The sequence below is a fragment of the Haliotis asinina genome, chromosome 3 (assembly GCF_037392515.1).
Source record: "Haliotis asinina isolate JCU_RB_2024 chromosome 3, JCU_Hal_asi_v2, whole genome shotgun sequence".
Lineage (NCBI taxonomy): Eukaryota > Metazoa > Mollusca > Gastropoda > Lepetellida > Haliotidae > Haliotis > Haliotis asinina.
Window position 1 is genome coordinate 13,313,380 of NC_090282.1, and position 18,742 is coordinate 13,332,121.

Below are 18,742 nucleotides of genomic sequence, written 5' to 3' on the forward strand. Positions count from 1 at the left end.
AGATCTAAATTCAGAGGAAAGTTTTGAGTAAAATCATGGTATTCTGAACGTGTTAGACAATATCCCACCACTTATACATACATTACGGACCTTAGTGCATGTATCGTGCTAGGTTATGACCTTTGACAAAAATGCTTCATGCACATTTTTGATCGTTGATCATCGTGTCCGAGTGTCAAGTTAGAGGTGACCAAAACTGTGATGTCATTTGAAGTACAGCACAATATCGCTCAAAAGAGATGGACGTAGTAAGTTATAATATTCATTTGACAACTTTTACGAGTACTGTTGTTGATTGTATTCTCCAGCTTATTCACTTTGATTAATTATCTCCCTGAAACATTGTTACTTTGCTCTTTTACATCTTGATGATATGGACCCGTTGATGATGTGTATGAGAATTTTTTCCAATAAAATAGGGAAAAACAGTGTATAATTCTAATTCTGTTGGGTTTAACATATTATTGTGGATATAGAACAGAAAACAAACACAGGTTTTTAGAATAATGGTCAGTTTAATCTTTATGAGATATTATTCTCACTTTGCATACTTACGTTTTACATCCATGACTGTAACTGCGAGGTGTCGTGTGGTGTGGATTGACTGCAACCATACTTACGTTTTACTTCAAAGACTCTATGCACGAAACATACCATGATTTTTGGGGTCAAGTTAGGGGGTCGGCTTATCTACGGGGTCGGCTTATACACGGTAATATATGGTAACTTTCAAACCATTCAATATTTTTTCACCAGACTTGGCACGTAGACAGATATGGTGGTGTACTAGTGTCTTGTGGTAGTTTGGGATTTCTGAATAAAATGTTTCTTATGTTTCCATAGCAACAAGTTTGACTTTGACTGAATTTGGAGGGTGTGATATTTTCAGGTGTGACCAGAACTGTTAACTGTTTCTTCACCAAACTTGGCACATAGATAGATCTGGTGGTGTACTGGTACCTTTTGGTAGTTCTGGAATTCTAAATAAGATAATTTCAATACTCTCCTTCCACTTTGTCTAAACATTTGACATCATCATAACTAGTAGACACATTCATGCGGGGATGTTGGCAACTTTGTCTTCTTCTTGTTACATTTTGTTGGCCTTATAAAGGAAATGGCACTCATCCTGATGTTTTGTTTGTCTATACATTTCCCTCAAATCAAAATATGGGAATTATATTTGGCCCTTATAAAGTGACAGTGTACTGTCTGTTCCCCCAGCAAGTAAAACTAATCATGGTACAAAATATATACAACTGAAAATTTTGTTTGTTGGTAAATCATGCTGAGTAATATTGCTCTGCAAATTCACATCATCATTGTTTATTCATTTGAAGTAATATGTTGATTTTTTTGATAGTTTGATTAAACACATATTCTTCACAAAGGACATTCACTTTCTGCAGATTCACTTTCTGTTTTCTCAGTTCCTTAAAATTCAGCTTATCTTGCAGGCTTTGTTTTATAGCATGCATAGAATTTGTTCGTAAAACATCAAATATTTATGATTACGGTTTAACACTATTTTTCCCAAATGGATATAATATGAACATGAACAATGTAATAAATGGCTTGTTGTTTGTGCATTCAGTATTATGGTGCCATATATGGTAATTGGTACCAGAATAACATGTGCATCAGCAGTTATTGTTTGGGAAGTCATCATTAAATGGTCAGTCCTGACCCAGACCTGTCTGTTTGTTACACCTTGGTATAAAATTACCATTTAAATTAGATTAAAAACAGTTTATTTTGAATCATAAATTCATATTTATTTTGTCAGCCTTTAGACTTTATCTCCTTGTCAGCTAGTGTGCACACATGAAATGTTACAGTATGTGGTTGACAATATTTATTGAGCCGGGAACAGCTGCAGGTCCAAGCAATGTCCCACTAGGGGAAGGATGACACACAAACACCCACATCAAACTGTCTGACCACTAAATCCCAACATGAGCTCCTACATTAAGCATGAGACACTAAGGATGCATTCTGACCCGGACCTGATGAGGTCATATTCAGCGCCACCTAGTGTGTAAATGACACAAGTATGGTTACGGACACATAGCTAAATGTTCATACATAAGCCTGTATGTGTAGAGATGGGTCTGGACCCTTATAGTTGGTCCATATTATACCATAGCTCCTTGCATTTGGCAAGAATTCTGTAAAGGTTTTATTGAAGAAAAGTCTGATATTACATTCCTCAAAAGCTCAATACAGCCATCTTGAAAAGTTGTGGATCACAAGTGAAATATTTGATAAATGTAAAGGGTGGGTGTTTGTTATAATATTCTTTATTGGAATTAAAGGAAATCAAGTTAAAGCTTTATGTATTTTAAAATGTTCCTGTGACTCGTACCATGAACTGAGATTATCAAGCTGTCACAGACACTAGGGTTGCAGTGCCCTCTGTAGAGTTACTTCCTTCAGTTGTAGCAGGATCTGCTGCTAGAGTTCCAGATTCCTCAAATTATGATGCTTTGATTTAAGTTATCCATACTTGTTGATTACACCATGATGATAAACATCCAAACCGTACATCCCTTCCATGTTACTCTGACACCATTCTCTTTCACTGTGATATGAAGGAAATATAGGTCACAGTGGCATCAAACTCACATCACTCACTAACTCAAATGTAAACTTTGCAACAATTGTGGTACACCCTTATCTATTATGGTAAATAGGGTGTGCTGATTGATTGCTGTGTCATCTTCAAGTCTTCAACCTCCTCACATAATCTCAGTAAACAGCAGCAGCTCTTCAAGTGAACAACGCTGCCACTAATAAGGCTGTGATTACACGATGCCATATTTAGAAAGTGGTCAAATGCAACATATGTCATATCTGTGATTTCACTTTCTCAGTAAAGTACAAATTCTCATACTTTTTTGGTTGAGTCCCATTCGGGATTCGAACCCGCACCCTCAGAGTCAGGCACCTAATCACCAGCACACAAAGTCAACCACCTAGCCTGCTCAGCCACCGCGACTTGTGGTGCCTGACCAAGAATTTGTACTTCACAGAGAAAGTGAAATCCCAAATATGACATATTGTTGCACTAATAAGGCTGTTTCAAAAGTAATATTTCTTGGGCACATTTGTTCAAAATTTGTAGCATGTTCTTTTGTTCTTTTATTTTTAAAATTTGACTTTTATGTGTTAGAAGAGGAATGTATGTCTTGTTTACTACCAGGAAGAGAGTAAAACACACATGGGCAACAAATATGAACTATAAATTTCTATATTTCTCCATTTTCAGAACACACTGTGCATTTAATGACTCGTTAATTGTTTTAAATATGTTCAATAGTTATTATTTATGATTGTTTTCAAATAATTTACTGGGATGTATGTTTGGTACTGCTGTTTTGTTTGTTTGAATGTTTATGTTGTATTTTATGGTTCTGTGTTTGTTTTGTAACATTTTAAAGCAGAAACTTCTGCAAGATAGCTTCAGTTAAGATCTTAATGTGCCACTATGGATATAGGAGTCGCAGTTCTTATTCGTTTTTTCTGAATGACAGGGGCAATTTAAGGGGTGGCCTAGTCAGAGGAAAGAACTATTTGGGGGTTATGAGCAAAGGATGTTGGAAGGGTTGTCTGTCATCTCATAAGGGACTAATTTGAGAATATGTGTTGATTCTAGGTTAGTATTAGTCACAGATTTTCTGTGTTGGTCATGATCAGTATTCAGTAGGTTGTCAGACTTGCAGACTTGGTCCATGGTGTGCCATTGTACCCTGATGATAGTGATCATTCAGATGAAACAGTTCCACGCACCCTGATGTGTATTATTCTAAATGATATTCATCACTCCAGGACTGCTTGACATAGACTTCTTTTTTACAAGCCATTCCAATATATCATAGTTTTTTAGCAACAAACACACACATACTAATGTTGGACTTTGTTGATCTGTGAAACTGTCTGTAAATGTTTCTGTGAGATAATAGGATATGCTTCAGCTAATATGTGTTTTCGTCTTTCCGCTAGTCTCGTAAATCGCACATGGTAAGTTGGGTCACCGATCTCCGTAGTGACTCTCCCCCTCTGTATCTGTCCCCATGCATGGCATAGATGTGCACCTGTCTCTCTAATATTACAACAAGTGATGGTCACTTTCGTTTGGAAATAGAACACTGGCACCATGTCAGAAGTTTCTAAACAAATTCTGAAAGAAATGTCAAAATTTTAACCAGAAATTATGATAGTGTTGTAATATTTAGAAATTGATTTTGTTTCATTTAAAGCAATATTTGAATATAAACACTTCTTGAATTTGATAATCTTGAAAATTATAAAAGCACTGGATGGCTTTTAGTGACATATTGGCATTGTCCATAATAGTGCCGGTCGCAAAAATGTTTCTTTTTGCTGCAGTTTCCAAGTGAAAAGGGGCCACATCAGTACCAAATTTCTATACACAAACACGATGCCAGATATATATGTTTTGCAGTAACAATCAGGAGAGTTAATTAAAATTATATGTTAAATTTCAAAATCTCAGGAGAGGAGTAGAATCATCATGCTTATTCCACATCTCAATTAGGAACTAATTCATTGTCAAGTATTTCCTTGCTTTAAGTTGAAACAGTGTATGTCAGTGTATGCTGGTTTCATCAATACTTGATTCACAGACTCTTTACAAGGGCTGTAGATTGATCCTCAATTGTAATTCTATGATTCAGTGGAGCAGCTGTTAGTGTGAATCATATATACTACTCAAAGTTTGCTAATGATCACTGTCAAAGATAACATGTCAAATTGAGTTGTTATGTGCCAACAAACAACATTTGACCAACAATCTGTTAGTCTATCCATAAATGAGAGTAACAAAACAGAAATCGCCAAAAAGACACAAACTGATTGCTCTCATCCAAAACGTTCATAGTGGTCTGTCTATCATGCTTCCAGTTATTGTCTGGTTGCCAAGGCAACTCCTTGCCAAGGTTTCACTCCTCAGTAAGAGCATTGCAGAGTTTTGTCAAGTTGCTGGAAGTACAGAGCAATCTGGTTGGACAGCTCCTTCCACGTGTGTTCAATGGGCTTAAGGTGGTGTCCATACTGAACAGGCCATGTGGACAGTTGTTCCCTGTCCAAAGAACAATGACTGCAGTATATTGAGGTAGAGCGTAATTCTCCATGTGGTCATTGTACTAGCCAAGTTTATAGCATGCCTGTGGACCTGTGCACCTGTGCAGTGAGTCATTGCAATCACCACTAGCCTTGATGAGCCACAACTCTGTTGCAATATATTCAGATTTCCAAGCTCCTTCATGCCCACAAAAGCTTGCCTAAGGTCCGAGACAGGATATCCAACCTTTCAGTTCTGGGATATTATAATCTTGGATAATTTTGTTAGATGAATTGTTCACTTAGATGAATTGTTCACATCATCAAATCGTGATCCTTATCAAACTTTGAGTTGTGGAGGACAACTGAGGATATGTGGTTAATCAGAATCGAATGATTTCAGGTTATTCATTCTTTGCTGTTTGAAATACTAATGTTCATGAGAAACAACATTATATTTGTATGAAATATGTACCTTTGTTATGATAACAGCATTGCACTCTCTTCTCTCTCTCTTACAGTCTTCTATACACAACCAGGTACTTATCTTTCACTTCAAGATTGATTTTCTCAAAGCTTACATCCCTTCTAAATCTGTATAGCTTAAATCTCTCCAAGTGGTATCAGTTGTTCAATTGAATATGTGCTATAGACTCCTTAATTGCTCTTGCAAATTGCTTGCAGTGGATAAGTTGGTCTGTGGTCAAAGGGAGGTAACCCTAAAAACACATACCCACCAAGTAATAGTCATAACAAGAGTCATTATTCCAAGTTGAAGAATTTTAAAACGACAATCAAATGTTTTTCATAATACAAAAACGGATTGTTTATGTTGCACAGATATATGTAAATTTCTTGTTTAGTTTTTTCTTGGTGTAATACTTTAGGCAGTTCCTGTATAGACTGTCATTTAGTCAGTCCAATAGACAATAGCTTAAGCATAGAGTAATTTAGCGGTAGCAGAGTCTCAGTGTTTAGAACATTATTTTCTTCTTCACACAACCAGGTACTTATCTTTCACTTCAAGATTGATTTTCTCAAAGCTTACATCCCTTCTAAATCTGTATAGCTTAAATCTCTCCAAGTGGTATCAGTTGTTCAATTGAATATGTGCTATAGACTCCTTAATTGCTCTTGCAAATTGCTTGCAGTGGATAAGTTGGTCTGTGGTCAAAGGGAGGTAACCCTAAAAACACATACCCACCAAGTAATAGTCATAACAAGAGTCATTATTCCAAGTTGAAGAATTTTAAAACGACAATCAAATGTTTTTCATAATACAAAAACGGATTGTTTATGTTGCACAGATATATGTAAATTTCTTGTTTAGTTTTTTCTTGGTGTAATACTTTAGGCAGTTCCTGTATAGACTGTCATTTAGTCAGTCCAATAGACAATAGCTTAAGCATAGAGTAATTTAGCGGTAGCAGAGTCTCAGTGTTTAGAACATTATTTTGTTTCTATTTGTAAAGGGATATTATCTAGTTTTAGAGAACATGTTTGTCCAAATAATTAATTTATCCCAATGATGTAAAATGTCTTACAAAATTGATATTTATCTCAAATTAATTTTTTGGTAATGTTTGTGAAAATGATAGTAAATGACAATTTTTAATATTTTCATCGTTACAACTCACAACAAGCACAAAAGGTTCATGCTCTATTTGACAACCCAGCTTAAACAAGAATCATATTTTCATGTACAAAAGGCATGACTCATGATCTTCTCATAAGCACTAACTCTTCCAAGAAGATCTAAAAACGGATGCTGACAACTGGTGCTCCAAGAGGAATTATAAAAATTGGTTCTAGAATATTCATCGTTGATTTTTAATGTTTGGAATATTTATTTAGCCATTACAAAGACTACTACCAAATCCATATGTAAATATATGGAAGTGCTGTGTGGCACATGAGCTGCTTCCTTCGATTGTGCCAGAATCAGAAAATCATGGTTTGAATGCCATGATTTCATTTCATAATTTGTACTACTTTAGTCCCACTTATGTTGCAATAATACAAAAGGTTTACATTTATAAATTACATCAGATTCTGTTGTCCAGTCTAAATATTCTGTGTTTATTTTCTGTTGCTAAGACCTAAGTGCAAAAAACATGCTTCGAAACTTTAGCTCATTAATACTGGGTTGTCAATGATTATTTTATTTGTATTGAAATTTATTTTTTGATAAAAATAATCACAACTCAATTAATTTCATGTGTTTCATTAAAGAGAAAAAATTATTACTTTTGCCCAAAACACATAAGATCAGGCATTATGTGTACACTGCACTACACTTCATGTCTGTTGTGCTGGGCACGGCTTCACTCAGAAACTGCTGTGACTCTGCATAACTGTAGCCTGAAAGTGCAGTTTCTCTCACAATACAGTCATGGAAAACTCTCACATGTACAAAAGTACAATGTCAGTTTTGTAAATATTTTACTGGAAATCTTTTAAGCATATTTTTGTGTTTGCAAAATGACGAAAAATGGATTGTATTGTGTACTTTACAATTAAGAACTCTTTCACTACTTTGGCAGTAGAGAGATCTGCGGTTTATTTTGGCATTTGATGTGGTAAATGAATATGTAATTGTTTCTGTAGATACTAATGTTTCACTAAATGGGTCACAGAGTCACAGCACCTGACATGATGCACATGTTGCACCTGACTAAACTTGCACCTTCATATTAACTGCTAAGCACATGTTCATTTGATTAGTGGGATGTCAATGTTGACCCTACTCATGTTTTCTGTAGGAGTCATCTAAGCTTAGCCACCGGTATAGCTGAGCAACGCACTCTGGATCATCTCCCTGTCAAGAAGGAGAACTCTATATCATCTATTTGTAAAGATTCGGAGGGTGAGTGTGTGGATGGATTATTGAAAGTATAGTCAGTAGGTGATGGATGAATGGATGGGTAGATCTGAGTGGATAGGTGTACTGATGTGTAGATGGGTGTTGATGGTGAGTAGTGGGTGGATGGATGGTGAGTAGATGGGTGGATGGATGGTGAGTAGAAGGCAGATTGATGGTGAGTAGATGGGTGTTGATGGTGAGTAGAGGGCAGATGGATGGTGAGTAGATGGGTGGATCAATGGTGAGTAAATGGTTGATGAGTAGATGGGTGGATGGATGGTGAGTATAAGGCCGATGGTGAGAAGAGGATGGAAGGTGAGTAGATAGGTAGATTAATGATGAGTTGATAGTGGATACATGGGTGGTGAGTAGATTTTGGATGGATGGTGAGAAGAGGATGGGTGGATGGTGAGCAGATGGGTGGATGGATGGTGAGTAGAGGGCAGATGGATGGTGAGTATATGTGTGAACACATATGTGTGTTCAAAACACTCTGTGATTATACTTGTATTTTTATCCCATATTTTAGAAGAACAAGATCTGTCCCCACGCGTGCAGCAGTTGACAGATGTACACAAGAGAGCCATTCGATCCATACGCAAGATGAAATATTATGTTGCTCGCCGGAAGTTCCGAGAGGCTCTGAGGCCATATGATGTGAAAGATGTCATTGAACAATACTCTGCTGGGCATATCGATATGCTGGGTAGAATCAAGAACCTGCAAGCAAGGTGCGTGGGACCGAGAACAGGAAGCAGAGAACAGGAAGACAGAGATCTTCATGCCCTAAGAGGCAAAATTTGAGCTAAGAAACATGTACATTATATATCCATGCATTATGTTATTTCCTGTCATTAGGCATCCTCAAACCTATAAAATTTAAAGGTCACATGCAACCAAAAACTCAAACATAATTAAAACACATTTATCACTTATTCATGACATATAATATACATTGATGCTTTTAAATAAACAAATAAACAAAATTCTAAGCGTACGATCGCGATTCAAAAGTGCAATATTTTGCACTTGGGCTTACTTACCCTGAAACGAAGCACTCGGGAGACCGAACCCAGTCATAGCGGGTGGATGTGCACACAAGTGTAACGACGGCTTCTGATTGGCTGTTTCATTTGCTGATATGCTGAGGGTTCATTGTGTGTACAGACAGATGATCTGGTTATTGGGCATTTTAGAAGTATAGCCAGTCACAAGAAAGTAAGATTCTTTATGGATAACAACTTCTTTTTGTGTATTTGATGCGTCGTTTCAGTATGGATTCATAGACTGTTGTCAAACAAAATCATATACACTAAAAGAAGTTGTTATCCATGAAGAATGTATATAGAGATGCTGGGTTTGGAAAATACATGTCCTCTGAATTTGCGCTCGATCCAATAAAAAAATCATGTCAGTAGAGATAGTAAACTACTGCATGACTGGAATCTGTCATCCGTCAAAGTACAAAGCAGGACTTGAAAGTGACAAGAGTTTGCACCAGTTTCCGTCAGATTCAGTCATCCGAAAAAAACGAGTGTAGTTTGCTTGCAACCCACAGACATAAAAACATATTGTATGTATCACACGTGCCTAATTACATAATGTGGCAGACACGGGACTCAGGTGCACGAGTCATAAATCAACTTATTTTCTTTATGTCGTATAGTCTGATAGGTGTTAAGTTCAAATTGCACGTGGTCAGTGATTGAAGCTGTGTATTGCATGTTGTCTTTAGCAGACAGGTAGACAGACATATGGGTGTGAATAAACCAGACACTCAGCTTTCTCTGTGACAGAAACTGCTTACTACAATCAACAAGTTGTTTTACGTAACGAGTAGATTATTTACTTGTTTGTGTACACAACCAAGATTAGACTACTGCTCACGACCACAGACGCTGGGCATGCATACTGTTTCAAGCTCTGCGAACCTATTCACTGCGCATGCGTTATGGACGCAGCGCAGCATAGCTGATGAAACCAGTTTTCCCCCCAGCGCTGGGGGGAATTTAGTGAACTCCGGCTTTTTTTCATCACGTTTTTTCCAACTTTATAGGTTGAATTGGCATTTTTTATGATTTGTTTCGGTAAGTGCATACCTAAAGGTACCAGAATCTGCAAAGTTGTGTTTTACGTTGCATGTGACCTTTAATATTTGGAGAAGACAAACATTCATACTTTAATGTTCTCGTTCAAATGATATGATATGTTACGTTCATATGATTTTAATTACTGTTTAATTAAGTGCTATATATATTTTTAATAGATGAAAGCCTTGAAGCCAGAATGATTTTTTCGTTGGAGTGATGCTTCGTATGATTTTCATCACTATTTTGCCTCAATGCTATATGTATGTTTTACAGATAATTGCAGGTGATTATTCTCATGATTTATGATTGTATGTGATGAATTACATGAAATCCTACTATACGTTGTGCTTGAATGGAGCCATCTAGAGGCTTGAACTATATAGTTAAGACTTGATCTGTGTTTTCAGACTTGACCAGATCCTGGGGAAAGCAGGCAGTAAAAACAAGGATGTATATGAATCCAAGCAGAGCCTTGCTTCTCGAGTGGTGAAAGTTGAAAGATCAGTAAGTAGTTTTCAGGACACATCTATCACGTTGCCTGTTTTACTTGGAAAAGTTTTGATTTGCAATGATATCAGCAGTAGTAACAGATAAGAGTGAGAGGTGTATTCAGATTGGCTGATATAGGATGTATGTTAGGTGTCGCACGGATAAGAGTGAGAGGTGTATTCAGATTGGCTGATATAGGATGTATGTTAGGTGTCGCACGGATAAGAGTGAGAGGTGTATTCAGATTGGCTGATATAGGATGTATGTTAGGTGTCGCACGTGCACACACAGACACATTCATCTGAGATGTAACATTTGGTATCTTGGGGATTATAACTTCTCAGTAAAGTACAGATTCTAGGGTTCAGTCCCATCTGGGAGTCGCATACAGCAATGTATATTCATCTCTGAGAAGAGAGAAAACACCAGTGTCATCACACTGGCACACAAAGGCACTCACAGGCACACACACCAGCAAGTGACAGTAGGAGCTGAAGGTTATTAGTGTTTACTTATATGTATTGTTATATATGTGTTATTTGCTTTTCTGGACAAAGTGCTTCGAATTCAATGGAATATTTGGCAACACATTCAGCATTAGGCCAGACCAAATTTGTTTCTTGTTTTATAGATGAACTGATTCAAGAATAAGATTAAAATAAATAAATTTTCTCCACTCAAAAAAAACATGGTCTTAATGTTTAGATATACATTAGCAAGACTTTGACTATTCAAGAAGATAATTGGACAGTTTGTTGGACACTTAAACACTGGTATCTGTTCTCAGAGACTTTAAACTGAATTTTCTTTCAGTATTTGTGATTGGTAATATTTGTGTTTGATATCAGTGCTTTAAGCATCTCTGCGAGTGTGAACTTAAAAAAAAAGTATCTTTGAAAAACTCATGCTGGGGTTTTGGCCTTGACTGGCAATTTTGTTTCCACCTCCTGCCTTAAGGTTTTCTGAGGACAAACATCCATAAAACAAGAAATAAAATTGTTCTGGCTTTAAGAACCTGAGAAAACTCTCTGGCTCATTTAGCCAAACTGATTACTTGCTTTACATGCAGCGTGTCACAAACCTTCAAGATTAGAAGCTATTAGTTTTTAGCCTGGAATGCAGTGAAGCATATAAAACATCATTTACTAAATTTCTTTAACCGTTACTTGCACTTTTCAGACTGAGGATATAGAAGCTAAACTGGATCTCCTTGTTGACATGTACAAAGAGGATCGCCGAATTCTTCTGCAGTATTTGCAAACACAGATGTCCAGTCAGACACAGCCAACACCTGCCAATCAAACTAAGCCTAGACCCATATTGGTGGAGAAACAGTTCACGAGTGAGCCAGCCACGCCTACAAGTCTCAGCCATAATCCTGTGAAACCTATGCAGCGGAATCTTTCAGATTTAAGCCAAAGAATAAAGAAACGTGTCACATATCGTTGTCTGTCTTTAAATGATCCCCCTCCAAGATTAAAAAATTGCACCAAAAACATCACGACATCATTTGCACCATCCGAGAACATAATGCCCAGTCAAAATCCTCCTGCACAGAGTGGCTTGGTGATTGACTGTAAGGGAGATAACTCTTGTTCAAAGGGAGATAACTATGTGGACGACGACGATGATTCTGATGAACAGGAAGAGGAATTCTTTGAGAAAGAGGATAGTCCCAATGGGAAAGAAGATGCAACTCCCTTGGAAACAGATCCTTTACTTGGTGAAAGTGGGGATTCTAAAGATTATGTGTCTGAGACAGTTCCCGTGACCAACCTGTCAGAACCTCTAGGATTAAAGTCTGGTTCTAATTCCACATTCAGTTCAGACATTGATGCTGTGTTTTCCTCACCAGAAGATGAAAATATGTCACGAAATTTTGATGGAAGGTCATCTGTGAATGAAGGATATGTTAGCACAGAAATTAATGAAAACACCCTGGATTTTCATATACAGTGCGAAACGTCCCCATCCAAATACAACCATTGTTGAGGATATGTCACTGTGATTCTCTGTACAGGAAATGTTCCCAGGATGTTAAGATATTTTGCCATCATTTATGCCTTGTGGATGCAGCCAATGTTTGCTAATTCAGCATTTTCATGGAGCTCCTTCTGTAAACAGTGTACCTCAACTAGCTGCTGTTGAATCTTTCTCAACAGATGATGTGAAAATGGGGAAAGACCAAGAATGGAAATATAGTTCATCAAGGGAACGTCTGTATGAAGAATATAATGAGTAAAAAATTGTTTAACACATACATATTTTTGCAAAACTTTCAGTTGAAGTAATTCTAAGCAGGGAATGTACATTGTTTCGTTTTGTGACATGGTGAGTCCCCTTTAATCTGGCATCATCAATAAATGACTCATGAGCCAAACCTATCAAATGAAGTCATAGAATGGAACCAGAGTTACCAAATTCAATAACTTTACTTTCTATTTCTCATTGTGTCATGTGACTCTAATTGTATGTTCAATACATTTGTCAGAAAGTATTGACCTTACATGATCAACAAATATAATAGGACTTTGTTTTGAAAATGGTTACCATGGCAACCAAGGTAAAACATTCATAATCGTTTATAGAATTAAACTGCAACTAACGATATTCTTTGATGATGTTTCCTATTTGCAGTATGCTGTCATGAAGACTTTGTGGTAAAGGAGGTTTGTTTAGTCCAGTGACACCTGTACATCACGACTTGTTAATGATTACACTGTCAGCCAGTTAGCAATGACACTGTCAGCCAGTTAGCAATGACACTGTCAGCCAGTTAGCAGTGACACTGTTATCATGGAAACTGTTGTTCCTGGCAGTGATGGTCTGCAGTAAATGCCACTTTCTGACTCCTGATCCGCAGACAGTTCATAATGCTATCACATATCATAACGCTATAATTTACATAGAGTAACGAATATTGCAGCATTACGAACACTCTGTGGCTAGGTTTCTTCGTGACATGGTTAAATTAGTGTTTAAATAATCCATTCTAATCTTTGATATTCAGTAGATATAAATCTAGAAATGGCAGGCTTGATGAATGTAAGTTTATACCTAAGCTGTATTGATGGCATTGAGTAGGCATTGATTTAGGTCAACAACTCTTTCAGCCCAACACTCCTCTCATGCACATGTGACTATTAACTGTGGATCACATTGATCTCACCCATTTACACACACTATGATTTCATCATGAAAAGGTGGAATGTTCATATAGGGCTGGTCCCCATAATGTAGATATGTTGATATATGATAGTCTTTGAGTTGGTAATAATATTATCTGTATTTGTTATGTGTATTTAGATTGAGTTCCTTTTTCTTCCTGTCTCTTAGATGATTACTTTGTGTATATACATGTTTATATCTCCTGAGTGTTGTAAAGGTTCATGAGATTAACCTGTTCTGCCATCAGATACCTATTTAAATTAAGCAACATTGGTCTCAGTGAGTTTTGGATGATGGCCATGTTAAGCAGCTTGACCTCTGTCAGTTCCAAGACTTTGGTCCAATCCTCTACTTTTAAGCACATACACCATATGTGGTTTATCCTTGGGCAGGGAGTTTGTTCCAGTTCCAATGTAAATGAAGTGTATTATTATCCAGTGACTGCAGTTTGTATTCTTTGTGCACTTTGCATGATACATAGCATCTAGCATGGAAAAGTGCCATACCAATGCACAGTTACATGTTATATACAAACTCAAAGATGTAGTCAAATCTTGAGTTGTATTGCAGCAGGTGGTTCATTTCCATTCATTTCAAGTACCCTATATGATCGACCAAGTCAACTAGGAATGAGTCTTCAGTGTGTTGAATACAGATTTGTTGTGAAAAGGTTAATTCTTCTGATCTTCTAGTCATCTCTTTTATGGATAACTGTGTTATTGATGAGCGGCAGCGTCGGTGAAGATATTGTTATTATCAGCAACGTTCAACATGGACAAAACTCCACTTTCTGTTTACACAGTAATACTAATACCATTGACTTGATATACACACTGCATCCTTTTAGAAAGATGTGTGTATATTTAACCTTATCAAAGTATACATTCTACCTCTACTTTATCTACAGACTAGGATTTTAAGTGTGATTGCCTTAATTATTAATGGTATTTTGAGTTATACAAGAGCCTAGTGTTTAGATTTGCAATGCCTTGTACATGTTTCATCAGGTATTTTCAAATGTAGTGTAGCACATTTTGATTCCATGTCTGTATGGATTGATGAATCAATGCCTGAACATGATCCAGGATGATCCATTTGATTGATCATTTATGAACCAGTTCTCTGTGTATCGAAACACTTGATATTTGTACGTCAGGCAGGTATAGGTTACGGCTCAAGGTTTATAATTTGTTTTATGCTTATGCGTCAATGAAATCTCCTTCCCTGTAACATCTCAAGTAGCTGTTTATAAATATTTTCCTTTTGAATAGAATGGTAGAAAGACCATGTGATCATAAGTATAATATGCAGGTGTTGCCCTTCATAGAATTCACAAACATGGGCTTAAAAAAGAATCAACAAGGCATTTTTCCAAGATTTTGAAATTTCTGCTGTTTGTTTTATAATTTTAACAGATTTGTTAACACAGTCACCAATGAAGCTGACAGAGGGACTAGTTCCAGAGTTACTACTATATTGGATAAACGACTCCTTATTTTTGAGTTGGAGATGGCTTTGCAACTTTTTTCATTTGACAAATTCAGCTCCATTGTGGCAAACTTTTTTGTAGCAACTAAATTAAACAGATAATAGTTTCCTGCCAATGTAGTTGTCATTAAACATATCCATTTATCATATAAAGTAGCAAACGTTGCCAGTTACAGTGGTAAGTCCATTTGGTTCTGTACATGTTAAGGAATAGCAGCTTTGATAAATTAAAAGGCAGTAAATCATTTTCAAAACCAATGAATAAACTTTCGTAAATAAGTGAGGGTAGTGGGGAGGTATACTTCTCAAATAAAATGAATGACGTCCTGTATCCAACATCAAATTTTGGAGCTTTCCTCTATATAACCATCAATACAATCATAAACTTAAATTATGAAGTAATTTAGTTAAATGAGAATTTTGTGCAACATTTCCATGAAAATATCGTGTATGGGTTTAGTATCAGTGTCCATATGAGGGATGACCTCTTCCACTAGTCTAGGAAAGGGCAAAGGAAACAACGATGTTGCTGAAGGGGTTCACACGACATCATAAATGAATATAGGTCAGTAAGCACAAGGAAAAGAGTGGATGTACAAATATATGGAGAATTCTTGAAATCAGAGACTCATTTGTCTAGTGGACATCTTCAACCAACCATTAATGTGTTGATCTCCATGAAGGTTCCGATATTGTTAATGTCTTACAGATAACATAGAGGTTTCTACCTGCTCTGAAGTTTCAAAGCGCTATTTATGTATTTTCATAAGTATTGTCTTTTCTGAACCTGTCAGTACTTAGTAGAATAGCATTGGAAGAAACTTCATGTTCATAACAGTTACAAAACGCACAGAACTTTTTAAAAAGTATTTTTATTCTGTCCCATATTTTGACTATAGTGTTTAAATGATGTAGGTGTATAGAGGTAGAGATTTAAAGTAATAGTTATTTTAAAAAATTTATTTCTCAGTGATGATTTGGTGTGTGAGTATGGTTTCATGACACTTTTAGCCATGGTGTATTTTAGCAGTTTTTAGTATCATGGCAAGGAACACTGGAAGAAATGTTTAGAACTTTATCCATGTGGGTATCAAACCCTGACCTTTGATTTGATGAGTAAATGCTTTTCCATTCACCTTTCAGCATTTTTTAGCTATTAGTTACTGGCTGTTAGTTTTGTTCAATGAAGTATGTTTTTATATGTGTAGCTGTAGTGAAATTTTACTAAATATTTTGTTTAAAAGATGATGCAATTTTATTATCTTACTTTGCTGTGTGTTGGATGTTATAAATTATATTTCAATTTGACTGTAAAGTATTGAATCCATATAAATATATTGTTCTCAGTGTTGAGAACAGTAGCCATCAGCATCTGAACCATGTGTGTCATATAACTTTGTATGTCAGTGAAACCTATTCCTGCTTGTATTTTACATATATAACAAAAGCAAATATGCATGGTACACACAGTTATTTTCAAAGGGAGGTTATATTTTTCATATGGTTTCAGGATTACATATTATTCAGGCATTTTTGTAGGCACAGGTGAGCAGAATCTTGCTGTTCTGAAAGCTGGTTATCTGGCATTGGGTGCAAGGGTTGACTGACCTTGGTTACTCAATCTGGTCTTGGTTGCTCGGGCTATCTTGCCTTTGGTACAATGGTTGTCTGATCTGGGATGTGTAGATTCTCTGGCCAGAGGTTCAAGGATTCTGTCTTGTAGACTGTACTGCAATTCAAATTGAATGTAAATGTTAGTATTTCACCATCGTTGCCAGAATCACACTGTTTTTGAAACAACCAGGTGCTTGGATAGCTGTCAGTGATTGTGTCAAGAGTCTGAGGGTTTGTTTTCAACCCAAAATAAGTAGGATGTTAGGTTGGATAGTGAAACATGATAGTGTTCAGAGCAGAACCATAAATAGTAAGTGGTATTATGTTATTGTCATTTTCACTACAATCATCAGATATTTCAGACAAATTCCTGTATTGGTCATTTTTTTATTATACCAATATATTGATTTCAATCTAGGGACATTACTGTTTGTATTCCAAAAATAATTGCAAGTAGTAGTGAAGGTGAAATTGCTTTTCAAAGTTTACCCCAGTAAAATGCAGATATACTTTTAGAGGGATAATAAGTAATATAAGATATTGAGTGACCTTCATTGAAGGTCAAGGTCATAGGAATGATATTCCATATTGCAGGAGCAGTTCATTTACTACTGAAATGACAGTTTCATGGTAATGTTTGTTGGTATAAGGTACCTTTTTTCCAGCCAGAAATATTATATATAGAACTCTCATATGGGCCAAGTTTTAGGTGAAGCACTGTCTATGTAAGAGCAGTCTTATGTTTCGTAACTTTGTCATTATAGTAGCCAAAAGTACAGGGGTTTTTGTCAGACTTTCTGTATATGGGACGTCTGCTTCCCAAGTCTGAAAAGAAGTCATCTCAGTGAATGTCATTAGAAGATTATTTCAGTCCCTGTTCACGTGTTACCTGGTACGATGCTTAAGGAATGTATGTTACAAACTAAAGACACTGATATTCAGAGGTGGTTCTTTTAATTGCTGGCTGTTGCTTCTGTGTGTCCAGGTACTTGGTTAAAATAATTCTGAAAACTAGAATTGTAATGGACCAAGGGTCCATGTTAAGTCACAGATTTTGACAAAGATATGCTGTTTCTTTATGTAATATATGGATACACATGATCTTCAGAAAAAAAGCACTCTTCCACAGAAAACAGAACACAACAGGAAATGGTCAACCATATTTTCAGCTGAAAATATTGAAATAATGTTATCATCTTTATCTTATTTCATAATTTATGTTTACATGCTACATTTCAGTTAAGAGGGCAATATACTGAGATGCAAAAACAGGTTATTGCATCATTGGACTGATGAGAATGGATGATATCAACATTTACACCTAAGCAAATTAGCCTCGCGACTCCTTATCTGGACATATATCAGTCTGAGTGAACAATGACAATCAGAAGTGTTATGGGTAGGTTGAATTTTAATGATTGGAAGGTTATATTCAGTGAGTGTGTTTTAGTTTTACATTGCTTTCAGCAATATTACAGCAATATCTCGAGGTGGGTGGATTCGGGACACCAAAAATGGGCTTCACACATGGTACTCATGTGGGGACTCAAACCAGGGTCTTTGGCATGGTAAGTGAACACTTTAACCACTAGGCCACCCTGCCACCCATACTCAGAAGGACATAAAAAATTTTATCAGAATGATGGGCAGTAGGTTTAGTGATAATGACAGGCAGTAGGTTTGATTTCATTGTTTGTAGATAATCAGGAAGATGTATGGTAGGTTTAGTCAGAAAGATTGCCAGTAGTTATAATGTTTAGATTATGATTAGTTTCAGACATGATCTTTTTTAATGATAAGGAAAATAATGTTAGGATCAAGTGTAAATACCAAATCATTCATCAGGTTATCTTCTCTGGCTTAGGACTTCATGAATGTAATTTACTGTTAATATTGTCAAAATGTTTATTTGGATTCTGTTATCATGATTTTTTTCATGAATAAAACT

General features: G+C 36.3%; 1 protein-coding gene across 1 annotated transcript in view; it reads left to right on the forward strand.

The window, feature by feature from the left end:
• The window catches only part of LOC137279235 (potassium voltage-gated channel subfamily KQT member 1-like), a 157,091-nt gene extending 144,545 nt beyond the window's left edge, over positions 1-12,546 (forward strand). The window contains exons 9-14 of the mRNA XM_067811736.1: positions 4,003-4,020; positions 5,604-5,621; positions 7,845-7,948; positions 8,475-8,676; positions 10,443-10,539; positions 11,704-12,546. Of these exons, the coding sequence (XP_067667837.1) occupies positions 4,003-4,020; positions 5,604-5,621; positions 7,845-7,948; positions 8,475-8,676; positions 10,443-10,539; positions 11,704-12,516 (1,252 nt within the window). The 3' untranslated portion in view covers positions 12,517-12,546. The remainder of the gene's footprint in view (positions 1-4,002; positions 4,021-5,603; positions 5,622-7,844; positions 7,949-8,474; positions 8,677-10,442; positions 10,540-11,703) is intronic.
• The last annotated feature ends 6,196 nt before the right edge of the window (positions 12,547-18,742 follow it).